Source organism: Pollicipes pollicipes, unplaced genomic scaffold, assembly GCF_011947565.3.
Source record: "Pollicipes pollicipes isolate AB1234 unplaced genomic scaffold, Ppol_2.1 Scaffold_6686;HRSCAF=7923_pilon_pilon_pilon, whole genome shotgun sequence".
Lineage (NCBI taxonomy): Eukaryota > Metazoa > Arthropoda > Thecostraca > Pollicipedomorpha > Pollicipedidae > Pollicipes > Pollicipes pollicipes.
Genome location: NW_023596921.1, coordinates 13,337,021 through 13,363,779, shown reverse-complemented (window position 1 = coordinate 13,363,779; position 26,759 = coordinate 13,337,021). Strand labels below are relative to the sequence as shown.

At 57.1% G+C, this 26,759-nt stretch overlaps 2 protein-coding genes and 1 long non-coding RNA gene across 3 annotated transcripts; 2 read left to right on the top strand and 1 right to left on the bottom strand.

Annotated features, from left to right (window-relative positions):
• Positions 1–1,671: 1,671 nt before the first annotated feature.
• Positions 1,672–11,861, top strand: LOC119107700 (uncharacterized). Its single transcript, XM_037231238.1, has 2 exons — positions 1,672–2,014; positions 10,622–11,861. The coding sequence occupies exons 1-2, from the start codon at positions 1,705–1,707 to the stop codon at positions 10,792–10,794; spliced, it is 483 nt and encodes a 160-aa protein (XP_037087133.1). The 5' UTR covers positions 1,672–1,704; the 3' UTR covers positions 10,795–11,861.
• Positions 11,862–16,301: 4,440 nt separating this feature from the next.
• On the bottom strand, positions 16,302–17,194 carry LOC119107850 (uncharacterized). The gene is made up of 3 exons (XR_005095283.1): positions 17,159–17,194; positions 16,654–16,806; positions 16,302–16,433 (listed from the first exon to the last, which is right to left on the bottom strand). It is a non-coding gene; the product is annotated as an uncharacterized LOC119107850 (long non-coding RNA).
• A 3,329-nt stretch (positions 17,195–20,523) lies between these two features.
• LOC119107849 (ATP-binding cassette sub-family E member 1-like) lies at positions 20,524–25,857 on the top strand. The gene is made up of 8 exons (XM_037231405.1): positions 20,524–20,598; positions 22,428–22,657; positions 23,019–23,234; positions 23,554–23,761; positions 24,159–24,345; positions 24,666–24,787; positions 25,310–25,410; positions 25,747–25,857. The coding sequence occupies exons 2-8, from the start codon at positions 22,445–22,447 to the stop codon at positions 25,807–25,809; spliced, it is 1,110 nt and encodes a 369-aa protein (XP_037087300.1). The 5' UTR covers positions 20,524–20,598; positions 22,428–22,444; the 3' UTR covers positions 25,810–25,857.
• The last annotated feature ends 902 nt before the right edge of the window (positions 25,858–26,759 follow it).

Here is a 26,759-nt window from a genome sequence, read left to right as displayed (position 1 = left end):
GCAGGTGACTGAGGCCTTGTGTGTAGCGGTCCCCTGGTATGGCACTCGCCTCCGCATGCGTCTTTTGCTCTCTTTTGCCGACGCTGTTACCGTTACGCTTGGGCGAGTCCATTCTGCCGGTGGTGGCTGAACACGGCGTCGCGCAGCACAAATATGCGACCGGAAAGGTGGAAAGTCAAGAGGTGAGCTTCAGAAAGGTATTCCGTGAACGCGGATCACCGAAATTACATCAATGCTTTGCGAGATCCGGCTCACGCTGTGCGGAAGTCCCTGAGTTATCGCATAACATCTGTTATCCGTACTCAAGGTTTCCCAATACAAGCGCTGCCTAAGAATTACTTCTGCATGGAGATCTTCAGCCGCTGCTGAGGCTGCTCCCTAATTGTCTGTTTGTGTGTGGTGGCGCAGGCTGTTTTCTCACGAGCTCATCGTTCCGTAAAAGCTTGAGACGAAACAGAACGCATTTTTCGGGTTGACAGCACCGTACGGTGTTCACTTCAGTCAACAATATGATGATTGAGCGAAGAACGGAAGTGCTTGACAAACACTGGTTTTTAGGTTTTACTTACGCCTTGACACTGTCACGCAATGCTTCCGTTAAGAATCGACGTGATTGTCACAAAAAGGCGGCAGAGAGCCAGTCTCCGATAAAAAGGCGTGGAACGCAAATTCTCAAAACAGTGTTTATAATTCACTGCTGCTCTCAACAAAAAAAAAACATTCCAAGGCTTCCACCAAATAAATAGAAAGCAATGACACATGCGCCACCGGAGGCAACTCATTCTCACCATAGCCTCACGCAACTTCCGTTTTCCAGCTATTCCCGATAGCATCGCGGACGCTCCGATTCAAGCCGAGCCGAGCATTCTGACTCCGACCCGGCGGCGCCGGCCGGAGGTCACACCGCCTCCGGCTAGCTCGCGGGCACCAACCGCCACCCGGTCACGGACCAGGTCACGGGTCAGGTCACGGACCAAGTCACCTGACAGCGCGTCCGCTCCGAGCTCCACGACCAAGGCTGTGCCGTCCCCGAGCCGGCGCCGCCGACCCCAGCTCAAGTCAGCGGCGCCGACCCCTCGTCCGGAGCGGTCCCAGAGCGCTACCGGCGCCCGCTCCCAGCTGGTCTCACGAGCCCGCTCGCCGGTGCGCACGATGAAGATCGTACCGCGGCCACGCGTGCTGCCGCTGGTGGTTCCCTCCGACAGCTTCCAGCCGCCGCTGGGTGAGCAGCCGTCGGCGCCCGGCCCGGCCGACGCCGTCAGTGCGCCCTCCGGTGCCACCTACTTCAACGAGGAGCTTTCGGTGCCGCGTAACTTCGTCATGCCGACCGGTCGCGGTGGCGAGCTGCCGCAGCCGGCCGGTCTCGTCCCGCAGCCCGCCCGCGGGCGTGGCGCCTTCCGTTTCAGCTCTCCGAAGCCGGCGCCGGTCCCCGATGCGGTCCCGAGCGTGGCCCCCGCCGGAGCTGGCGCGCCGGCCCGTGCGGCGTCGAGAACACGCAGCGGACGGCGGCGAGGCTCCCGCCGGCTGTCCGCCGCGCCGAGCACTCCGCCACCCCCGTCCCGGCCGCCGACCGCCCGGCCGACCCGGCCGACTCGGCCGACCGTCCGGCCGGCCCGGCCGACCGCCCCGCAGGCCCGGCCGACCGCCCCGCAGGCCCGGCCGACTCCGATCAAGACGCGGGTGGCGCCCGCCGTCAGCCACGCGATGCAGCCCCTGATGAACTTCGACTACGACCTGGAGGAGGACATCGACCTTTCCGACTTCATGTTCCCCGAGTTCGGCCGGCGACTGCGGCGCGCCGCCGACGTCGACGATGTGTTCGACGCGGCAGCGGTGCGTCGGCTGGAGGCCGAGTGGAGCTCGCGCCGGCGACGGCGCTCTCTGTTGCCGGGCGATGAGAACCACGTGCACGACCACCACCACGAGCACGAGCACGAACACGAGCACGCCGTCGAGCAGCACGCCAAGACGTGCTCCATCATGGGTGTGCGCTACGAGCTGGGAGAAGTGATCGGTGAGTACACCGGAGGGTCGCAGCCGCCGCGGAGTCCGTGGTCCGATCCTCGCTGGACGGCTTGGTCTGGCCATTGCTGTTTGTTCTGAGAGTCAGCTCCTTTTTACGAGGGCTCGGGCTTTGTCGCTTGTCATGCTTCGTCACGCCCACACTGCACGGGTCTTTGTGTTCTGGATTCCTGCGTCAACAAGCACAACTTGTTAGCAGTCGTATTCAGCAGATTAGCTGAGCATAATGTAGGCAAACAGCATGCGCATTATCACGCACCTTGATTCAAGAGTCGGTAGCGTGTAACGTACCCTAATTACTCATGCGTGTCTGGTCTTATCTCACCTTCATTTGCTCATTACGTCGCCATTTGACTCCGCCCAGTTATCATCCCTCCGCTGCCTTCAGTTCTTATCCACAGCGGCCCCAATCTCCATGCTCGCTCCTCTCACTCCCCGCCCCGCGTACCTAATGAGGGAGGCCCCGGGCCCCGGTGCGTGACCTTGAGAAGCGGGTCAGCCGGCCCACGACGCGACGCCGTGCAGAGACGCGCGCGCACGCACGCGCGCGCCGCCACCGTCTCCGTTGCGCCACGGCCCGCGGCCGCCGGCGCCGGCCAGGGTGCCTGTCGCGGTGGCCGACGCGAGGGTGGGGCCGTGCCTCGCGGCGTATCTGCGCGGGCGGTCGGTCGCTCGCCAGCGGCGTGACGGGGCCGCGGTCAGCTGGGCTTCTGCTCAGCTGACGGCCGGTCCAACAGCTGGCGGCGCTGGGGCGGCGTGCGGTTACGGACGGGTGTCACAAACTCGGCCCGCGGGGCAGAATGGACGAAAGCGACAGTGGCCGGCGGTCGGCCCGCTGGAGCGCGCTGGCTTTCTGGAGCGGCGTGACAATCGATCACGCTTTTCATTGCGCCGGCACTAATGCCGAGTGTCTGCCGGGGTGTTTCACCACAGGCAATCAGGTTATGTTCGTGGGAACAGTCGACCGGGGCGAATGCCCGACGGACGGTGGGCACTCCGACGTGGCCCCAGCCGGCACACCAGGCTTGCAGCTGTAAGTCGTAGCACGCGCTGCCAGGCCGTAAACATCCTGTGCGTGGTAGCGTCGATTGAGCCGTTCCTGAGCGCTGATTTCCGTGACGTGCAGCTAGGCGTGTGGGCAAGACCAATGGGCTCATTAGACGCCTCATGTGGTTGGTAAAGGCGCGGGCGGTGCATTGAAAGACAAAGCTGACCAAAAGTGGTATAAACGCACTCCGAACGCTGAGGCGGTGGTGCAGTGCAGACAACCGGCAGGTGGCAATGGCGAGGAGGGTATTAAAGAGAGTCTTTGTTCCGTTACTGAAAGTTTTTGGTCGAATCGTCGACTGTAGTTGATTCCAATGCCCCTAATCTAACAAGGCGTGAGATGTTACGTTCCTAACGGCCATAACAACTACGTTTCGAGCAAACATACCGACTGAATCGCAGATGCCCCCCCCCCCTGCAGGTGGGGCAGGTCACTAGCCCCCCGCGGTAATGGGGTAGGTCACCAGCCGTCGGTGATGATGCCGTTCAGTTACCAGTCAGCGTGTTAAAGGTGAGACCATCAACCCCGATACGGGGCAAGGCTGGGAGACGTTAGGCTTATTAGGCACTTGAGCTGATCGTTACGCGATTTTTGCTGCAACTTGCAGGAAGTTTCGTTTTAGGCTGTGACAGTTCTGCAGAGCATTACTGCAAAATGTGGTCGGCAATATGAGATCTGCCCTTTCCAGGAAAAATTAATTGGAAAACCTTTCATCATGCTCGATCAAACAAGGATGCTTTTTTGGAAACTATATGAGTATGCTATTTGCAAAATTCCGCGGAAGTTGAGATTATCACCCTCATCTCTCTGCATGTGACGAAACTGACGGATAGGGCATTCCGCAGTTAGTGGTATAGGACCACCAATGCATTAGTGCAGGGTGCAATTTCCTCTTGAGTTGGGTGCTCCAGTCGCCTCTCCCCTCCCCCCAACTTTGAGAAGAACTTTAGCCGAACTCGGAAAAAACCTGTTTCCTAGTATATTTTGGGGACAAGTTCGATTCATCACTGATAAACCTCACAACGTGTGTTGCAAAACTACGCTCCTGCGTCAAGAGGATGTTTTGTTCTTTTGATCCACCGCGGCGACTTCTCAAGCTCTCTAGCTCGCACGGCTTAGGGTGTTAGATTTCCTAACCTTAGGGAAAGCCAACGTCGTCTCGACCCAATAACTGTTCACGAGAAATCTGGTCTGGCTGTTTTTACAACCTTGGATAGCTGTTGAGAAATCGTGTCCGTAGTGAAGAAGACGAGATAGTACGGGCCTCTTCACCATCTTCTGTCAGTTGTAAAGCGATAGCAGACAGCGTCACTGGTCAGCCTGTTGCTCCAATTTTTTTCTGGCCCCATCGCATCAACCAGTAAGCTGGATTTTGTTGATGACCACAGTGGTCAGGTGAGCTGTCGATACAAATACTCCAATTTGAAGGGCCTTACCAGTCAGAGGAGTTATCAAGCACACCATCACGCCTGCCACAGCCACTAACTGTCGTGAAGATATGCTAAGCTCTCAGCGGAGCTCCGCGAGGTGTCAGCTCGCTCGTCCGATCCCACCTGCCGCCCGGGCGTGCCACGGACGCCGGGCTCGACCTGGCGTGACCCTGCGCTCCAACTTGACCCCGCCTCAGTCCAGGCCGGCTGTAATTAAGGCGTCCGTCCAACGAAAGTCGGCTGAAGCTGGGCGTCACGCGCTCCGGCGTTGTGTGGGAACACCGGCAAGCGCTGAGTATGCCGTTGCCGGCGGCGCGCCGTCGCTGTTACGCCACATCGGCGCCCCGACGCGGTGCCATCTGTGGCGGCGGCCCGGCCGCGTGCGGTGCATTATGCATGGGCGGGACTGGCCGCTTCAGGCCGGCGCATCGGGCCGAGCGAGGCGTCCAGCATAGCCAGCCGTGCGCCGCGGAGAGCGGAGAGGTTCGCTCCAGACTGCTGCAGGAGACGGTCCGCGGTCCCGTGACCTGCCGATGTGGACCGGTCGGGCGCCGGCCGGCCGGGTCCTGAGTCCAGCCTGCTCGGTGACAGGACAAGAGAGAGATACGGCGATACGGTTCCTTAGGACATCGTACGCGATATAGGAACAGGTTCAAGTTGTGAAATCCCGGAAGCCGGTGTGGCTGGCGCTGTCACAGGACTTGGACTCTCACAGAAAGGACGGAACCTAAAACAGGCTGTGCGTTCCGTCATGCTGCTCCACACACCGGAAGGGCATTTCGGCACCCTTTTTGTTGGAAATGCTGAGTCCCTAGCAAATTGTTCGCGAATTGGCTGCCTCGTTTGTCTTATTGTTTTTTCTTTGTTAGGAAATACCAATGAATCATGAACAATGCATGCAAGCATGATTTTGAAAAGTATAGCCCGACCAATCAACAAACCGATCCTGGCATTGCAGTAACCGACGTCCTTTGTTCTTTAGCGATGAGGAAAGCCTCATGGAGCATGAATCAGAGCGTACAAGTTGCCCTGAGGCACATCACTCTCGACGTAGACTGCCGGTCGTGTTGCCACACTTCTCTGCGGCGTTCATGAGACGACGGTATGCGGTCCCATCATCAGCAGGCGCCTTCCCTCCACCACCCGATGTCCCGCGCACACGGCGACGCCGATCAGCAGTCCAGAAGCACGCGCCCCACAGTGACCCGTCTTCAAACGACAGTCAGAGGCGCCGGCTGGCGGCGGGGGCCAGCTTCGTTGGGTTTTAATGCGTCATTGGGAGGGACCGGCAGCTCGCTGATGACGCACCATGCTGAGGGTGTAAATGGCACGCGGAGGCGGTCGCGACACGCTCCAAGGCCGCCGCGCGTGCTGCGCGTCACGCCAAGTAGGTCGGGGCACCTCCGTTTCGGGAGATACCCTGACCGTCCTATTCAGGCGTCGCTGGGACGGCCGCTGGACGGCTGGCAAGGTCAGCGCTCGCCTGAATCGGTAGCCCTGAACGCCGTTTTGAATATGCATCGGCCAATCGATTTGATATGGACCTCCGTGAACAGATCGCAGATGACTGTGACGTCATAGATCTATTCATGGAACCACTCCGACGTCGTGACGCCATGCCATGCGCACAACGAGAGATCGTGTCCAGCACGAATGGGCGAAAATAAATCGGCCATTGAGCTCAACCGTGATAAATGGAGCTGTCCAGCGCGATAGGAACTACAGATAGTGCGCTGTGGGCAACAGCGCCCCCATTCACTCCAGTGGCGATTGCTGTTCCCGCTGACTGCTCGTGGACGAGCCGTACGGGGTTAAGTAGGTGACCCAGATCAGCGCCGATCTGTCTGCGTCGCGGTCTGCCCGCAGCTCGACCGGCGTCGGAGTCGGTCGCGGTCGGCGGTGTCAAGGTCGGGTGCTCGGGTTACGCGGCCTGCGCTGTGGTACCGGGGGCACTCCCAGAGCTAGGGAGCGAAGCGCTCCCTCACCCTCCCCTTGCCGACACCGCCGGCGGCTGGGTCCCGCGTCGGGTCGGCCCCGCCCCGGTCGGCCGAGGTCAGACGACCCCCCGCGGCGCCGCCGTGGTCAAGTCGCCGACGCCCACGCCGCGGACTCCCATTGTCCGCCACGCCCTCGCGGCCAGCCCCACCGCGGAGCCGTGCACGGCGCGCACACGGCCACGGCGGGCGGGCGGCGGTGCCGACATCGGCCCGCCCGCAGCGGGCGGGCGGCCCGGCCGTCGGCCGTGTCACGGGCATGCGCCGGAAACAGCTCCCGCTGCTTTGGCGTCCGCGGGTGGCGGCGGGCCCTGACGCAATGCGCGGAATTTGCGGCGCAATGCGGTGGGAGCAGCGCAGCCGTGTGTACCAATCGTTTGAAGCGATCGGACAGGTCGGGTCAGATGAGGGCTGGGAGCGTACGACGGTGCGAGAGGTGGCCGAGGTCAATTGCCGACATCGTTTCTGGGCCAAAACTGTGCCTCACGGTAAGCACTTGTGACGAAACAGTGCCTATTTTTGGTCTCGCATTGCTTTCCCAGACCTAAAAAGACGCATCGCCAGAGCTAGTGCCCTCGGCTGGCGCCAAGGGCGCCGCATTATTCTATGGCGCCGATCGAAGGAGCAGTACCCAGGCGCTTGCGTGCCGGTTGGCGGCGGCAGTGCTGAACGCCGCCGCCGGCACCCGGCACTGAACCCTCGCAGCCCGCCCCCGGCCGCGGCTCCAGTCCAAACTAGCCCTGCAGAGTTGGGCGGGCCGTCCGATCACCGCTTTGATACGCCCATATACGGCGCATGCTGCATTCCCGGCAGCCAGCGGCCACTTCTCGGAGGAATGACCCCTCCGCTCTGTCATGGATCCGGACCGGCTGCCGGGGCTCGCTCCCCGGGGCGGCGGAGGAGCCCGCACGGGCGCGAGGAGGAGTCTGCCGTCGGCCGACACCTTGGCTCAGAGCAGCACAGCGCGGGGTTGGTGACCGCCGTTGACTCGGCCGGGCAGGTCTCCTCGGGGGGGGGGGGGGGGGGGGAGAGCGGGGGCGGGGGAGGGCACGGTGGAGATCGCACCATTCATCGGAGTCATAGTGCAGGGGTTAGCGGCCAGCTGTGCAGCTGCATAGCCATTGTTCAGTCGTCGTAGTTGATAGTCCAGTTCCCAGACCCTCGGCCGGGGTGCGAGCACTACCATCCACAGGTGGGTGGGGCTCACGCTGCCCCTTGTCTTCTGACCCCCGCCATCCACATGGAGCAGAAGTCAGCTGGCCATCGGCCGGAGCTCCGCCGCGCTGAAGAGTGGGTGGAGGACGGCTGCCCTGCGCACGGCCGGCCGGCGCGTGGGCGCAACCTTGATGGCGCCTCCGCCCGGGCAATCAGCTGAGATCGCGGCGCGGAGCGGCCCGGCCCGAGCCTGACGCCGGCCGCGGCCCACGCGCGGACCAGCCGCGCCCCGCGCTGTAAACAGACCATTGTGCGCGGGTTTGGGCCGGCCGCCGGACGCTGGCAGCAGGGGCGGGGTCTAGCGACTCTGCTGGCGACCGGCGGAATGCCAGGTGGTGGGTGGTGGGGTCAGAGAAGGCCAAGCTTCCTTTCAGGGGGCAAGCGCATCTAAGCGCTCCCGAAGTAGAAACGTAAAAATAGCAAAACACTGGCATATGTTTATGAGGCTCGTATATGCGAGTCCCTCGTGCAATGCAGTATATCGTCGATAGCATTGTGAACTGAATCCCTAAATTGACACCGTGCGCCGTCACATGATACCGGGACAGTCCCACGCGTTCGGAAATTTACTTGGCACTCAATTCCATTCAGTCGGCTAAAAATTGTACCAAAAATGGTTGTTTGGATTCAAGCCGAAGACAGCGCTAGTCTGTTCCTATTCCCGTGCGGTGGGCCTGCCGAACAACGCTCAGCGGATTAGTTAGAGGGGTTTTCTGCAGTAGATGGAGTTAGGCCGGATTTCATTGCGTTCAGCTTCGACATTAACGGATCTTGTTGGACGGATAACATGCAATCCCTTTCCATCTGCAAAAAGTGACCTAATACCAGGACCTCGGGTAATCAGGACATCACGAAATTCTGGGGTAAATCTGAAAAATGTTCACGGTTGGAAATAGTAAGCAGGCTGCCGGTGTCTACTTAAAAGCGCCTACAGCTGTCCGAAGGACATACTGCATGACAAGCGCACTAAGCATGAAATCACTCTGTACCTCATAACTTCACTGGTTTTTCCTGCGGCTTCCCGACGGAGTTAGGCTCTACAGAAAACCAAGCTCAGCTAGCTATTCCAGATAGAGCTAGAATAGCAATTGTTGCTGGCTATTATTTTTACGATTCATTTTAGCCTCCTTTTTCTTACTTGATGACCATCTTTAAAGATGGCTATGCAACCGCCTAGCACATCTCTCAACATCCATTAAAATACTGCTGTAGCCGCTGATGATACAACACAGCACATTCAGATAAATTCAATCAAGCGCTACAGCAAACGGTTGTGAGCGAGTGCATGTCAGCCGGGTGCGAGTGCATGTCAGCGCGGTCCGCTGACACAACACGACCTCATGTCACGGCATTCCACACCGCCGAGTCATCCCTTGCAGCTAGGAACCACCGGCTCCGGTGGCCGGCTGTGGTTCGCCGCCGGCGACCTCCGCGGGCGCCTGGCGGTGACACGCTCGGACCTTACTCAGACGGACCACACCTCACGGGTGGCGCGTGACGTCATACCCCAGACGGATCACGGCACCGGCCGGCGGTTGCGGTTGCGATCAGTTGACGGATGACGTCATACCTGGACGGCGCCAGTCCGCCAGGAGATCGAGCTACGTTAGATGACGGATGGTGTGATGCTAAGGACGGATCACAGTACAGGCCAATTTACCGATTAGACAGAACGAAATCAATTGAGACGGATGACTGATGACGTCATACCCGGACAGGCCATAACGACGCTTAGAGACCTGGTTTGCCTCCAACAACTCAATGACGGATCACCACAGACAATTATCATGCATTTTGGGCGCGGGTGCGATTGACACAACCCATGCTGGCCTACGGCATGAGAAATGCACCATTGTGTTTTAGCGTTGTGGTCGTCATTTCAAGAAGTTGCTTAACTGATGTTTCGTCTGCCGTATCAGCGCGGCGCTATTATTTTTACCGCTCAAGCGTGCCATGCGAGTATTTCACAAACCATTGCATGGCTGCAGAGAATGTCACAAGCCATTGCGTCGGCACAACCCCATGATGCGGTGTTTCGTCCGTTCCCCGGGCAACGGCTAATGGCGAGAGCCAGTGGCTCCTGGGCGTAGCATTAGGATTCAAGATAGATCTCTGGTCTGTGCAGTCTACGTCCTTCTTCCACATGAGCGGTCTAGGTATGTACATTGCCTTCATCCTGCTCTCGGCAAGAGTGGTCAAGGCGGTGTATCCCTCGGCAAGAGTGGTCAGCAGAAATTCCTGGAGTGCCGTAGTATGTCCCCAGTCTTGACTCTGTCTCTCGCGGCGGGGGTGGCCCCTGACAGCTGCCCATAGTGCCGCAGTGTGTCCCCCGTCTTGACTTCTTCTTCTCTCGGCAGGGATGGCCTCTGACAACTGCCTATAGTGCCGTAATGTGTCCCCGACTTGACTCTCTCCCCTCTCGGCAGGGGTGGCCTCTGACAACTGCCTATAGTGCTGCAGTGTGTCCCCGTCTTGACTCTCTCCCCTCTCGGCAGGGGTGGCCTCTGACAACTGCCTGGAGTGCCGCAGTGTGTCCCCCGTCTTGACTCTTTCCCCTCTCGGCAGGGGTGGCCTCTGCCACCTGCCTACAATGCCGTAGTGTATCCCCCGTCTTGACTCTGCCCTCCCCCGGCAGGGGTGAACTCTGAAAACTGCCTGTAGTGCCGTAGTGTGTACCCCGTCTTGACTCTCTCCCGTCTCGGCAGGGGTGGCCTCTGACAACTGCCTGTAGTGCCGCAGTGTGTCCCCATATTGACTCTCTCCCCCTCGGCAGGGGTGGCCTCTGACAACTGCCTGTAGTGCTGCAGTGTGTACCCGTCTTGACTCTCTCCCCTCTCGGCAGGGGTGGCCTCTGACAACTGCCTGGAGTGCCGCAGTGTGTCCCCCGTCTTGACTCCCTCCTCTCTCGGCAGGGGTGGCCTCTGACAACTGCCTGGAGTGCCGTTGCGCGGCGCAGGCCATGTTCTGCTCGCCCAAGTGCTGCTTTTTCGCGCTGGAGGAGCGCCTGCTGCGGGAGGGCCGCCAGGCGTCGGCGGACGAGCGCCTGCCACGACCCCACCCTCTACAGGCGCTCTTGCGTCAGTGACGTCACCGCCGGTCTGCGGTCACGACCTTGGGCGCCAGCAGGCGCGCCACCGCCGCAGATGGCGCGTTTTTGTGGCGGAGCGCGTCATGTGTCAATGTGCGAAGGACGGAAAACGGCGGGGACAAGTGGCACGTCAGAACGGCGCCGGGCGCGTGACCCCGGCCTGTCAGCGGGTACCGCTCGCGTCAGCCGAGCAGCGGCGTCGCTGGTGGGGTATGACGTCACTGGCGCCCGGCCGCAGCACAGCCGACCTTGGGAATCGCGTGCCCTCGCTGACCAGTATCCAAATAAGGCGGCGACGCACTTCGTCAACACCCCGAGCGGTCCGGCCGAGACCGCGCGAGCCGAGACGGCCGCGCGCGACCCGCCGGCGGACCGGAGGAGTGCGACGCGGCTGGGACCGCTCGCCCGCACCAGGCGGCTACAGACACTGTTCGGGCGTCCGGCGGACCAGCGAGCCAGCGTGCGCCCCTCTTCAGTATTTCAGCACGGGCACTCCAGCGCCGCGCATGGCTGCGACATAGCTCAGTTTTAACCAACTTCGATGCTGTCTTGAAATAATGGCCCCCGAACACAGCTATAGTGATTCGGTGCTTTAGGATGTGTGTATTTTGTGCATTCATCACGTAGCCTTGGACCGTTTTCTATCATTACCATGAGCTAAACCCTGGTAAAGATGGTTCCAAGGTTTGGCATCACTCCAATAATTGCGGAACATTCGACGATGCAATGAATGACGGCGTATCTGACTTTAATAATTGAACTGGTCGAAGGCAAGCCAACGAAAGTTATGAGTGTTAGTATCAGGCTCAAAAAGCGATGAAGGCCAGGCTTGCCTTTTCTGTTGTAGTTACGCTAGATGGAAGGGTTAGGCATGTTGAATCGTTGATGGTTGCAATGAAGCTCAACCGCCGCATACGGAACGCCAAGAAATGTGTGATGTGACGTCATGCATGCCAAACCAAAAACGCCATGAACTGTCAGCGTTGTGTGCCGATGCGCTGGGCGTATGCTCCGTTTCTACCACATATTTGTGTATCAGCATAACATACGAGTTGTGTTGCTTCTTCGGTGTTTGACGTCGTCTTGTGCAGCAAGTGGGGCTTTACTGATGACTTCATCAGCGAACTCACCACAGTCGTCAAACGTGTCTGAATGTTAACAGGTATTTTGAGTTCCCTCGACAGAAATAAGTCAAAGCCAAATCCGCTTGCAGCATGCGCCAGCCGCCTCTCGCGATGCGCGCCTCTGACCCTACCGTGTGCCTGATGAGACAGCCAGTTAATCGCGCTAAATTTGCGGCTCGCCGCGACCTCTTTAATCGGCCATGAACAGCGCCGTTGGGGGCACACTGGTCCTGATCGACGGGCGTGGGAAGATCCAGCCCGAGCCCGTTACCAGTGGGTATTTGGCGCCGGCATCTGTCTAAGCCGCTGTTCAAGGTTTGGGGAGTGTGCATTGTGCAGTGGGCACTGGCTGAACGTGACTGGGCGGCTGGCGGGGTGATGAGACCGATGCGCTATGCGGTCGTCCTCGAGACACCACAACTGGAATAGGCACGTGCAATCGACAGCCCCGGGATCAAAAGAACGGGACACGCCCTTGACCCTGATCCCAGTGCATGACACTGCCTCCAAGTCCGGGATCCTGAATGCAACTGATTCCCATTGGTTCCGAAAAGTGTAACGATTTGTCTGGTATACAGGATCTTAAAGCTCCTATGGCCAGATGAACAGCTGTCTTCTTCGGACCTACCGCAATTCATGATTCTCCTTATCTCTTTGTGGCGGGGGGTTTGCATTATGGCAATTTATACTGACGCACAGACTATCGCTACATATACTGTGTGCGTTCCCATCAATAGCTTCAATATCTGAAGAACGAATTCAGAGGTCCTATGTGGAGTTATCCGTCTTCCACATACGAGGGTGGAGGTGCTCATTAAATGGCCTTTTTAGCGCAAACATTGGGTATATTGACAGTACTCGAGGCTTCCAACCGTGCTCATGATCGCGAGTGGGGTCGGGCAAAGTTAAGCAAAAATTACGCTTAAAAATCAAGCTACCCGAATCAAGAAAATGCTCCGCATTTCCTCGCAAACAAATGAGGTTCGCGTTATCCCAATGAGAGCGCTGAACGAAGTAATAAAGCCGCATTAGTGGAATGCGGAGGATTATTAATCAGTCAAAGTTTTCTCTATGCGTTAAAAATCTACTAACGGTGTTTCCGTGAAGGTGAAACCATATTCTCTTTCCTGGAAGGCATTGCCAGCTGGGATTTAATCTGCTCATTGACTTATGACCCCACAAGCGGAAGTGCGAAACGCGGGTGCCGCTCCACACACGTGCCGCCGGCCGGCATGACGCGAACGCCGGGACGACGCACCAATGCAGCACCAGTCACCAACGTACGACAACGACAACGTACAACAGCACCAGTCACCGTCACAACAGAGCCGGACCACCGTCCTGAGAGCCCGGCGGGTTGATGGCGGACATATGCCATCAGACAACCCCACCGGGCTGATCACACACGACGGACGAACGGGAGCCCGCTGTTCCCTGATGTCATCACGCGTGCCGGACGTCAGCCCAACCCCGCCTGAATTCTAACGGGTCACGGAGATTATCCCACCCCGCCTGACTTGTAACGGGTCACTGACATCAGTCCACCCCCGCCGGCCTTTACGAGTGGCCGACATCAGTCCTGCCCTCATGATGAGTCACAGACATCAGTCCACCCCCGCCTGACCTTACGAGTGGCCGACATCAGTCCTGCCCTCATGATGAGTCACAGACATCAGTCCACCCCCGCCGGCCCTTACGAGTGGCCGACATCAGTCCTGCCCTCATGATGAGTCACAGACATCAGTCCACTCCCGCCTGACCGCATGACGGGCCACGCGTGACGACCTCCTCCGTCCGGCTTCACGTCACGTCGCGGACGACACCAATCCGCCCGTGACGTGCCATGTGACGCGTGCTGGTGCGTCACGTCACCCATCGCCATGCCCCTTCCGGCTGCCCTGTGACGTCTCACGGACAGGCGCCACCGCCCGCCGCCCCCGCGACTCGGGCGGTCTTTGAACCGGGTGGGCCGGTGAGCCGGACGGGACGCGGGCAATAACAACAGGCCGCACGGCGCGGCGCCGACCCCGGAAACCAGCTACGTGACGCTGCCAGAGGTCACGAGGTCACGGCGCCGACGGAGAAAGTAACGCGCCAGCAAGCGCCGAGAACGCTGCCGTAAAATTACGACGTTATTACGCCCGGTGCGGACGCATCCTGCCGACGCCGCCGCTGGTGGCGAGGCTGAAGATTGAGAGGCGTCGCCGGCGACAGCTGAGGAATATTACTGAGCCAGGGGGAGAGTCTGCACCACAGCGGCGTCCAGTGTTGCAGGTGATGTCATGCAGAAGCATCCGCCACCTGAGCTTTCCAAGGTTGAGGGGGTGGCTTCAGGACGAGCATTCTGATCAAACAGGCGATGCCACACATCCAACACCCGCGGATGCCTACCGTATGATACATTTCCGACAGATTGCATCTTTCACTTGCTCTCCCAAAGCACATGCACCATACAAGCGCCTTTCAGTTCTGTGTATTTTCGAGGTCGTCAACATTCCACCAAGCACATGGAAATATTCACGGGCTTTTGCGCACGCCAGGTGGTGCCGTTCCTCTGCAAGGGGTCTCGGTATGCCGGCTAACACAGCAGAACACAGCGCGCCGCCAGCCGGGCGTCCGGAGCCGCGGACGGAGCGCGCCCTCCACCGTTACCGCGGCGCCGCCCTGTGCACGTGTTCACACCGTCGGCCAGCGCTCGGAGGGTGGCCGGGCGGAGCGGGCCGCGGCGGGGCGGGGGCGCTCGGTGCCAGCCGGGGCCGAGTCGCCACCTTTTGACGCGCGAACAAAGCGGGCGATGGAGCGACACGTCCGGGCGGCGGCCACCGCCCGGCGCGGACCGGTCACCGCCCGGCGCGGACCGGTCACCGCCCGGACCGGCCGCCACGCCGGCGGTCACCGCCCGGCCACCGACCGGTGGTTGTCGCTGGTCGGGTCACGACAGGCCTCGCATGCGCCGGAGGCGTGCGGGGGCGTGGTCAAACGTGCGAACACGTACACACCGCACACGCCAGAACACAACACCGCACACGCGACGGGCCGGCCGAGACTAGAATGTGACAGGATCACAGTCTCCGGGTGGACGGTAGGCGGACGGATTCGTTACATTGGAGATCGCGGCTCACACCGCTCGACAGCATTGGTGAGCACTGACTAGCATGTAATTTCACACATTTTGAAAGCGTTGCTGACGAATAACACCAGTTTCCGTTCATCCACTTCCAAGCGTTAGTGACTAGAGTTTTTGAGATCGCTCTTAAAGCCTGTACGACGTAGCCAGGATGGCGCCTGGCTATGTCGCGGACATTACACTGAAATCTTAGAATTAATGTACCGGAAAGTACATCTGAGACGAGTTGTGAGGCACAACATCAAGGGCACTTCTCATTGGCATCACTGTAACGAAGAGCAAAATCACGCGGCACGACCGGTCCAACATATAGCCTCGGCACCGACGGAGCCCAAAACTTCACACTGAATACAAGTGCATCACTCCGAGTCGCCAGTGGGCCGGACGCGTGGGGACAACGCGATGCCCAGACCAATCACTCATGGTATCAGTAGCAGCCGTCCTTTAAAGCCACGGACGGTAACGCGCGCGCTCGCCTCGTGTTACATTCCCTGGGCTCCGCGTCCACGAAACCGTCCTGGCAGGCATGCTGGACTCCATACGCACTGTGGTTTGCAAGCAGGGACCGCTCGGGCACCCGGTGCTGCGCGCACAACACCATATTTGATTTCCGGTCATTCTTATGCAAAGCATCGTCCACGCTTACACAACATCAGGCATTTCACAAGGATCCTCGCAACCCATGTAGTTGACCCAAATCTGATAATATCAAGGCGCATTACGAGTGACTTGCGATTACTCGGACCACAGTGATTTGCGATTACTCGGACCACATGGTGCGTCTCGGCGTGGTCATTAATCGCCGGCGCTAAACGACGCGAGTCATCGCGTCGGTCACGGACAGTTGGCGCACCTCTGATAAGCCTTGAGTCCGCTAGATGACTCTGCGTCCACAACGTCCCGTCCTGTCGGGTTGTGCTGCGTTGAGTCAAGTCATGAAGACTACACAGCGTTGCATCGGAGGAAAGACAGGTTAACCTGGCATGCTTTGAAAACATCATCCTGATGTTTTCCTGGGTCCTGAAACATTCTCGCGTGGCGCTCCACTCTCTGCTGGCGTAAGCCAACCTCCCTACTGTCCCCGCTTCGCTCCGCGCCCGTCTCAGACTAGCTGAGTGTGGCCTGCCGGCGGCGGCTGTCCGTAGCTGACCTGCACCAGCCGGACAGAGCCCAGCAGCGCGGCCAGCGGACGCACTAGCTCCTCCAGCAGCTGGGCCAGCGGCCGCACCACCAGCACCAGCGCGGCGGCCAGGTTGGCCAGCAGGGTGGCGGCCGGCAGCAGGAGGGAGTCGTGCAGCGCCACGACGGCCGGCTTCAGCAGGTGGTCTCCCAGCAGCTGGACGGGTCCGACGGCGACCGGCCGCACCACCGCCTCCAGAACAAACCTGTCCGCACGGACACGGAGCGTGCCACCACGTGGAGAGCGGCGGAGGGACCGCGCTGAAGTACTAACAACTGTACCTGGTTCAGGCACTTCTGTGCGGCGGGGGCATAAGGTCGTATCTCTTTTTCATAGCAGCACTAAACACAACGGGATTCCAATGGGGACCGCAACACGGCGCCGCGCCGCGTTGCCCCCCCCCCCCCCGCCAGCCGTGCCCTGACCTGAGCAGTGAGTAGAGGAAAGTGGTGACCAGCAGGACGGGGACCGAGACCACGTAGAACAGCTCGGCCCACATGCGCATCAGCTGCTGGTGCGAAGGCCGACCGTACAGCTTCAGCAGACGGGACGGGTTCTGGTCACCGAGGCTCAGCGTCCTGCGCGGAAGATAGCGGCCAACGCTGCTGACACTTGGACACGCGAGAGGGACGGTGCAACATCGCTCGGGGAACAGCTGAGGCACGCGGACGTGGGGTAGATCGGAGCGATGGCATGATCATGATCAATGGCGGCTGAGTGCAAGCTTGAATCAAGACCGATGATGACAGAACTGATGCTTTTTGCTCAGATATGGGGGACGGAGCTCAGGTTTCAAGTAGCAATACCAGAAAATAACCGATGTTAGAAGCTCCCGTGATCAAAGTAGATCCTAGATTTGAAGCCCGGTGGTTGAAATGCAGTGGCAAAACTCGGCTTACAAGCCGCCGCCCCAGCAGCATCAGGGCGCACCTGGAGTCCCCCTTCGAGAAATGGTAGCTGGTGGCGGTGACCGTCAGTGCTCCACACTCTGACAACGGTTCCTCGACCAGCGGCGTCGCGGGGCGGAGGCTGGACGAGCCGCGCCGGATGGAGCCCGCTGAGTTGATGGGCTTCAGACCCATATCTGCGGCGTCAAAACATGTACAGCACACGTGGCAGCATGCGTAAATGGGCATCATCGTGCCCGGTCAGTGATGAGCGCGCACGGACCCAAAACAGCTGACGGCGGCGATAAGTTATATTTGCGGTCCAAACACGCCCGTTGCTTTAAAAGGCTGGCAACCTATTGCTCTAAGCCCACAAATGGCAGTCACTGGCCACGTTTGTCGCGCTAGTTCAACGATGAGCGCCACGCAAGCCGCCGTCAGCGAACAGACACGGTACCGGCACGCCGGCGGACGGCGATACGCACGGGACAGGCCGGAGAGGACGGGCGGATGAAGGTGGGACGGAGAGGGCGGCAGATCGCGGGTAGGTCTGTAGCCTCGCCAAAAATTGTCTGAAAAACACTGACATGTCATGGAAGCAGCCAGCTGCATGGGTGTGGCCACGTCTCTAAAATTGTGGGGTGGAGGAGGAGACAGATCGCAATTAAAAGGGTCAAAGCGACATCTCGTAAACATCCTCGACACCTTAATATTTTCATGAACATTCTAAAAGGCAAGCAAGAAAAATATCCCTCCCATCCCACCCAAGTGGACGCACACATACACAGCTGCTCGGCATGACTTCAATACGGTCGACGCTTACGTCCGCCGCAGATCACCATACTTACTGCGACTCATGTACCACGACTCCACATCGCACGGCGATACGCGTCATGCGAGTTATCCACATCGCTGAAACGCGGCACAACACGCAGCATGGCACAGGACACTGCAAACCTCCGCATCCCGCAGTCACGCCAGCCGCGCGCGGGTCAGACACCACAGTTGATACAGGCTATAGGACCGGTGTGGCCGCCGCTCACCCTGGCTGGCGGCGTATCGGACGGGGCCGCCCTGCTCGGTGTGAAGCAGGGGCAGCGGCTGGGCGGAGCGGGGCCGGGCGCCGGGGGAGAGGTCCGACACAGCCCCCGGGTCAGGGTCACGTCCTGAGGACGACGGCTGGTCAGAGGGGAGGGGGACGGCGCCGGGGTTCACACAAAGTTTGACACAGCCCCCGCGTCAGGACTGGGGAGCGCGGCTGCTGAGCGGATCGGTTCAAATTAACCCAGGAGTGGGGGCAGGTCTTGAGGACTACCTCAGGAGCTGTACGTGAACTTAACATGAGGCGACAGCGAAAGCGACGCAGGCGTGCTTGACGTGCCTCCTCCCAGCAGCCAAACAAGTCGGCTGGCAGACGCGCACTGCCCAGGCTTGCGTTCTCAGCTGACGCGCGGCCCAGGCCGCTGCGTCGGCGCGACTGACTGAGATCCCCGCTGTGAACTCACCGGCGTCGGCGGCTGATGACTGGTGGTCGGCGTGGTCGGAGGAGACAGTATACTCGGACCGCTGTTGCCGGCCCGGTGGCCGGGGCTTCGGCCGCGCCACCCTCGCCCCTCCGTCGTCCGTCTCTGGTCTGGCAAGCAAGCCTTGACCAGGTCAGCTCACACTCAACTTGTGGGATACTAGGTCAATCTCGGTCGGACACGCAGACCAGTGGTCAACTCAGTACCGTCAGGAGGATACCAGTCTCATAGAAAATGCAAATGAGTGAGTGCAGTCCAGGACTTCAAAAATTAACAATAATTTTAAACATCACTTTGAATAAAATGCTGCAGGTGCATACTCAAAGAAATACTCAAAAGCTCAACATGTCATATCTAGATATGCCTGACTGCTATATGGAATGTCATCCCAGAGCAAACCCCTGTCTGGCCACACACCAGTGCCTCCATTGCCAACACCCACCTGAAGTTGAATGGTGGCTCCGTTTCAGGGTCAGCCTTCACTGGCCTCTGTCTGGACTCAGCCTGGCGTTGTTTGGGCTGGGGCTGGCGCTGTGGACCGCCCCTTGGGGAGGCACTGGGTGCCAGACCATCCCCCACTGGTGGTACCCCCACCGGCTCCTGGACTGATGCCCGGGACACATCCCTTGACTGGTGATTCCCCCTCCTCTTTCCTGGTTGGTGCGGGCCTGGAACAGGGCAGGGCAGGTTGTAAGCAAGCACAGAGTCACTGTTGTATGGCATAAATGGGGCTTTGACTAGGAACAAAGCAGGCTGGATGGGATGGCAAACTTTTATAATTTTGTAAATTTCCTCTGCTCCCTTTTCCCTGGACTGAGGTGAATTAGAGGTCACCCTGAGGCAATGTCATGTTGACACATTTTGTTAAATAACCCTTGATAATGCTACAAATTTTCTGGTAATTCTGCAATCATTGCACAACACCCATAGGCCCCAAGGCACAAATATACTGTAGCAGAATACATGTGCAAAAAAGCAAATGTATAAAAGCAGGGCTCTAAAAACAAATAATGGATTACTAACCATTTGGCTTCTTTAATGGAGCTGAATATTGCGCTTGCTCCTGTTCTGGCTCACTGTCCCAGTCTGAGTCAGCCATTGGAAATGCAGTATCTGGACAGCCATAGCATGTCATACACATGCAATCAGAAAAGAGGTCAAATACACATATCTAGCCATCCTGGCCATTCCATCAGACAGCACACTGGCCTATTAAAGCTTCTGTGGGATATAAATGACCAGCAGGTTTACAAAAAGCCCTCCAAAACCGCGTAGAATTCCGGTAGTCAAACATTTTGTAGGTTACCCGAGTTACTGCCTTTAACTGGGCACTGTTTTATAAAATTTGCATCGTCATACTCTGCCTGACATATATGTCATGGCATATACATTGTAAGCCGTCTTGGTTTCCTTTCCAGTGCTCAAAAGAACAACCGCGCCACCCACCTTGACCCCGTCAGCTGTACAGCGTGATAACTGAGGAAGGAATGCTGTTTTCATTAGTTTTGGTTTTGTTTACGCCCAACCACTGTATTTATTGCGCAGGTTTGGCCGCTTCTTATGGTAAACATTAATCTAGAACCATTGGTATATCTACTTTTGGGCAAAAATATGATATTTTGTGAGAAATGGCAGCTATAAAAAGAAAGAAGTAGTTTTTAAGGTAAATTTAAAATTTTTAACATATTTCTTTCTGCCCAAACAAACATAGAGAAGTCATCAAAAACTGCTACAAAAACAGCGCACATCGCCCGACCTCCAACCATCCACGCCTCCATGTTTCAAGCCACGAAGGACAAAACTGTATTTTATGACGTCATAAAAAAATGTTTAACGAATCATAGCGCAGGAACAATTGTAAATGACATCATATATTTCCCTTATAAGTATTTGGTTTGCTCACGGGTGTCTCCTGATGCCGGTTGGGTGTTCTCTTTCTGCCCTCACCCTTCGTCGAAAGGTACTTTCTCCTTAGTCGCGGAATATTTTGCATTTGTTTGTCGTTTTCCATGTTTGTGTATCAGTAAGACGTAGCTGCATTGAAGAACCAATCGGTGCTCTTATCCTTAAATGCATCAGATCGTCAGAGTAGGTTGGAACATGCTTTTGTTTTGGCCATATGCTGATCCGTTGCGTATGTTAGATTGTGCGTATATTTCTGTCCTTTCGCTAACGTGGCTGAATTTGGGCTATTAGATGGAGTGGCGTTTTGTTTGGTGGTATTGATATGTAAGATTTAAAAGAGACACAAAAATGTGCTGTATGAATGGAAAGTCCTACACGATTACTGCAAGTGTAATGTCCATCATGAGGCTCAGAGCCAGTCTTCATAAAACCATCCTCTGCACTGACCACTTGACAGCTATCAATGTGCTGAATCTTGGGCAGATTTGCATCAAATGCTGGCCTGGCAATAATGCTTTTTTAAAGATGCTTGCTGAAAGAAGGTTTGGGGTTATTTTCCTCTGATTTACCTGACAATGTCATGACTCTTTGCAACATTGACTTTCTATGTACTGAAATTGATGGAGGTTATGTCCGAAGCTCAGACTGTCAAACATATAATGCGCATACTGAAAAATTATTGTTCTGAGACTTGGCAGAATGCTTGATAGGTTTTGGCACAATGTGTGGATTGCAGTCCAGGTTCACAGTAAATTGTGAAATTGAGCTGGATGATAGGTTTTATGTTACTGTATAACCTAAATGCTATTTAGGATAATAAAATGTCTTTAACATTAGAAATATTAGCATGCCAATAGGTAAACAAGAACTGGGGTGATGTAAATAACAGGTTGATGGTATGCAGTCCTCAAACCGTATCATTGAATGAGCCATGTTGGTAATCAAGGTTTAAAGAAAGGTGTGGGAATGATCTATGTTTATGGGTCATGGTTATCATTATCATCATACATGCATTACCTGAAAAACCACCTCATGCATGATATTTGGCAGTACCAAGCTCACCCGAATCACTCAAAATGAAAGAGGAAACAATTTTGACCAATAGTTTGTTATATTGTCCTGCTTTACTTTCTCAGCATGCAGCTGTACAGGTGATCTAGTGGGCTTGGGTTTTGATGGTGTATGGCGACTAAGAACATGTTTTACATTAATATGTGAGTGGTGGATTAGGAAAACAATAGGAGTGGCCAATACTACATTTGTATGTGTTTTTATTTTTAATTGGATAAAGGCTATCAGATTTATATCAGTTTAGTATTAGTATTAATTTCTGGGGGGGGAGGCATTCAAACTATGAATCATACAATTTTGTATGTCATTCTAAGATGCTAGAATGTTGAAATAAAAAAACACTTTGGAATGTTGAACAATGGCTTGGTTCAACAAAGATGACAAAATAATCAACATTATTTTAGTTTGCTTCATCAGATTACATGGGCATGTATGGAGATATGATTGCAGATGGATTTTCAATGAATTTTGGGATCTTGTTTTTGTAGTAGTTTGAAAATCATAAATGGAGGGGGATTATTCATACAAGACCTGTGATAGGACCATTCATCTCCACCTCCTGTTAAGTCACAGAAACATAGGGTCGGTTGGGCAGTCAGTCATGTGCGTAGTTCACTTGGCATCAAGTGGCCTCAAAAGTCAACGTGCGGGGAACTCCTCTCCTGCGTCTCTCCTGTGTCTGTGGACATAGTAGACACTGTAGACATCTGTGGTCGCCGTTTCCGGAGTAACCCTCAGCTGTGTCTATAGACATAACTCGGCACTAGAGGTCACTGTTTCCGCGAGTAACCGGCCGCGTGCCCCGCCCGGCAGGGTGACCCACGGCAGTCATGTCCAAGCGACGCGGCGAGGACGAGGGCAGCAAGCTCACCCGTATCGCCGTCGTCAACGCCGACAGATGCAAGCCCAAGCGGTGTCGGCAGGAGTGCAAGCGCTCCTGCCCAGTGGTGCGCATGGGCAAGCTGTGCATAGAGGTGACGCCCAACGACAAGATCGCCATCATCTCTGAGGAGCTGTGCATTGGCTGCGGCATCTGCATTAAGGTGGGTGAGAGGCGTTCACGTGCGTCCCACTGCTGTCATTCACTTCTGCTTTGTTGTTAGTGTTGATGCACTGATCTCGTGTTTTGCTACATTCTGTTGGAGGTGGGATTCTATGTGTTTTGTAATGCATGCTACTGCGTGTACATTGGCATTGCCAAAAGGTGGGAAACACACCATTCAGTAGAAAAATGTGCTTTGCATAGTGTCTCAGCTGTGTTTGATCAGGTAACCTGGGTGCTGTTGCTAGGCCCTAGATGGGCACACTGATTCACTGCTAGATACCCTAAACGGACGTCAAATGTCGGTCAGGTACGTGCCGCCGCCCAGCTTCTGTCGTTCACCATCCGCGCCCGCCTTTCAGAAATGTCCGTTCGACGCCATCAACATCCTGAACCTGCCCAGCAACCTGGACAAGGAGACGACGCACCGTTACTCGCAGAACTCGTTCAAGCTGCACCGGCTGCCGATCCCGCGGCCGGGCGAGGTGCTGGGCCTGGTCGGCACCAACGGTATCGGCAAGTCCACCGCGCTCAAGATCCTCGCCGGAAAACAGAAGCCCAACCTGGGCAGGTTCAATGTGAGTGGGCAGCACCGGGGCGGTGTGAGCGACCCGCCGCGGCGGGCCGGGTGGGCGCCAGTCTGCCGCTGCGGGCCGCTGACCGTCTCCCCTGACATGAGCGCTGTCAGTTTGTGCAGGCTCGACAAACACCGGCTTATTTATATTATAGAGCGAAGGTTTTGTAGGCATTGGCTATGTGCGTCGTTGTTCATCGTTTGTTTGTCGATGGGGTTGTTTTTTATCGGTCGGAACGTCTGTTGTAATTCCATCACCGTATAATCATTGCCGCACTGCGAGACTGCTTGCCTCGGTTGTCTCATGCTGGGCCCGTCCGCAGGATCCGCCGGACTGGACGGACATCCTGACGTACTTCCGCGGCTCGGAGCTGCAGAACTACTTTACCAAGATCCTGGAGGACGACCTCAAGGCCATCATCAAGCCGCAGTATGTGGACCAGATTCCCAAGGCGGTGCGCGGCTCTGTCCAACAGCTCCTAGACAAGAAGGACGAGATGGGCAACCAAACGGAAATCTGCGAGGCACTTGGTGAGAAAGGGCATTGCTGAGCTGACCTTATACGGGTCGACGTGTAGCGTGTGATTGTCGTTAAGAGGTATTTGATAAGACTCTGCTGAAGAAAGCCCTGCGTGGTTTTTGCATTGAAAGTTTAATTATCTTTGTCCCTGGGAGGTGGGGCATGGGTGTGGAAAAACATGGAGAGGTTTCTGTAGTATCTTCGGTGCACTTGACTGATCTGAAGGCTTGCTGTCTTACTATTATCTTGGACTCCCCTCTCGCTCCGAAACTCCCGCTGCTTCTGCTCCCACTCCCACGCGGTTTAACGGACCAGACGCTATAGTGCCGACCTTAATGTTAGCTTTTTCGCCTTAGACCGCACGTAACAGTCGCATGCGCGCCGCCACTCACCACTCACCGCCGGCAGACTTGAACAACGTGCGGAATCGCAACGTGGAGAACCTGTCGGGCGGTGAGCTGCAGCGGTTCGCCTGCGCCATGGTCTGCATACAGAAGGCGGACATCTTCATGTTCGACGAGCCCTCCTCCTACCTGGACGTCAAGCAGCGTCTGCGGTGCGCCATCACCATCCGAAACCTGGTGTCGGAGAAAAAGTGAGCGCTGGCATTGGTGTCTTCCGTAATTCTGGCCGACGACTGTCGGGTGTCCGCCTTCGGAGCGCTGCGTATTGGTCCGCCTTTTGTTTTGGCGACTGGCCACTGCACACAAAGCGGTTGGCGTCGCTGTCACGATGCTCTTTGATTGGTCACACACCAATGCTGTGGGACAGTGAAGTGACCCAGCCCTCAGCTATGCGAGCGACTGCTCCGCATATCGCACAGCAGCCAACTTGTGGGGATTGAAGAGAAACCATTTTGTTTGGGAGCTCGGCGACCGGTGTCTAAAGCCGCGTGCTGCGTGTGACCTCGGCCAGGTACGTGATAGTGGTGGAGCACGACCTGTCGGTGCTCGACTACCTCTCCGACTTCATCTGCTGCCTGTACGGCAGACCGGGCGTCTACGGCGTCGTCACCATGCCCTTCTCCGTGCGGGAAGGTGGGTCACTGGCCGGCCCGCCGAGTCAGCTCCGGGGAGCCGGTAGCGCGTGCGATCGGACCTCGCCTTCAGCCGTTCTCTGAACAGCGGCTAGCCGTGCGTCGCCGGACCGGGAACTAGCCGGCGCGCACCGGCGTTTATGTTGCACGGGTAGTGTTCGGGTCGGTATTGGCCCTGCGTCGCTGGCGGAGGCCGACCTGAGAGGGAGTCAACCGAGCTAGTTCAGTGTACAGTAAATGCGGAAGAAACCGAGACCTGCGTTGTCGCGAAAAATACTGCTGTAAACCTGATAATACTCAGGTTTCGCCCCTAAATGCATGCCATTGTCCTACCGTATACGTCTGTTTTACTATGATATCCGGGGGAATAGGGCGGGGGGGGGGTCGGCTGCAAGAGTCATACAGAGTCTATACTATCTCCTATTTGACTGAAATCGTTGCGTAACACATGAGACGCGACGTACTGGCCGCCGGCTTCTGACGCGTGGCGCTGACAGCTGACGCCGCTGCCTCTGCCCGGCAGGCATCAACATCTTCCTGGACGGCTACGTGCCGACGGAGAACCTGCGCTTCCGCGACGTCTCGCTCGTCTTCAAGGTGTCCGAGTCGGCCATGGAGGAGGAGGTAAGCTCGCGGTGGCGGTGGGACGGGCCGCCGCCCACCGGGCTCAGCCCTGTGACCGGTGGGCGTTTCGAGGTCTGGCGGCGCAGCCCGTCCGTCTCGCTGCCGTGCCTCTCGTCGGCTCACAGGTCATCATGGTGACAAGGGCGCGTCCATGCTACTCCGACTCTAGTGGATTAGTGATATATTCCGATAGTGAAATCGAAGTGTGCGCGGCGCAGTGTGATACAAACGTGTCCCCCCCACGAAGGCCGTCGACTGGCGTCGAGGTGCGGCCCTTGCGGCAGCCGGCCGCTGTCCTGGCGGCCCGCCTGACCAAGCTGCCGGCACCGCTCTCAGGTGAAGCGGATGGCCCGCTACACGTACCCCGACATGAAGAGAAGATGGGCGAGTTCGAGCTGACAGTGCACGCCGGTGACTTCACCGACTCCGAGATCCTGGTCATGCTCGCGGAACGGCACCGGCAAGACCACCTCATCCGCATGATGGCCGGCAGACTCGCGCCGGACGAGGGCGCCGGTACGTAGGGAAGGGGAGAATGTTTGCCAGAGAAAAGGAAGATCTGACAGGAGGAGGAGAGGCCTCCGTCGGGGACGAAGAGAGGCCTACGTCGGGAGGAAGAGAGGCCTACGTCGGGGAGGAAGAGGTCTGTCGAGGGGAGGAAAGGCCCGTCATGGAGGAAGAGAGGTGTGGTCAGGGAGGAGAATCTCTGCTAGGAAGGAAGAGAGGTGTGACGGGCTGCCTTGGATGGGCGAAAGACGAGAGTGGGATTTTTGGGTGGTAGGTTTAGTGATAAAGGAAAGGGCTGTGCTCGGAGCCGATAACGCAGCTCCCTCTTTACTGCAGTGGTAGGATGGCCATTTGGCTGCTGTGTCGAGCGTTTTTTGGAGGCTTCCAGTATGGAATGGATGGTTCGCACTGATAAGGTTTCATTTTCATTGTCCTACGCGTTGTTAGTTCAAGACAAAAGCGGTGCTTACTTACGCATCTTCCGCGTCGATATAAAGGCAGCGGCTCTGCGTCCGATTGCCGGAGTCCCCCCCGCATGATACTCACCGAGCGCCAACTCCGACACCCCGCCGCACGCGTTTTCAGAGGACGTGCCTCAGATGAACATCAGCTACAAGCGCAGAAGATCTCGCCCAAGTCGACCGGCACCGTGCGTCAGCTGCTGCACGAGAAGATCCGCGACGCCTACATCCCCCCCAGGTAACATACTCGAACGTCGGCTGCCCTCTGCCAGCCGCCGAGGCGGCCGCTGCCGCGATCGCAGCCGCCTCCGAACCGGGTCCGGTGTTCTCTGGTCTGTGTTGATGTTGGTACAGTTTGCAAATGAGCCGTAAACCGAAGCT

Coding starts and splice junctions, on each gene's coding strand:
- LOC119107700 (XM_037231238.1), top strand. CDS start 1,705: ATGCAGCCCCTGATGAACTTCGACTACGACCTGGAGGAGGACATCGAC. Junction 2,015..10,621: donor CGAGCTGGGAGAAGTGATCG/GTGAGTACACCG, acceptor CTCTCTCGGCAG/GGGTGGCCTCTGACAACTGC.
- LOC119107849 (XM_037231405.1), top strand. CDS start 22,445: ATGTCCAAGCGACGCGGCGAGGACGAGGGCAGCAAGCTCACCCGTATC. Junction 23,235..23,553: donor CCAACCTGGGCAGGTTCAAT/GTGAGTGGGCAG, acceptor GCCCGTCCGCAG/GATCCGCCGGACTGGACGGA. Junction 24,788..25,309: donor GCCCTTCTCCGTGCGGGAAG/GTGGGTCACTGG, acceptor TCTGCCCGGCAG/GCATCAACATCTTCCTGGAC.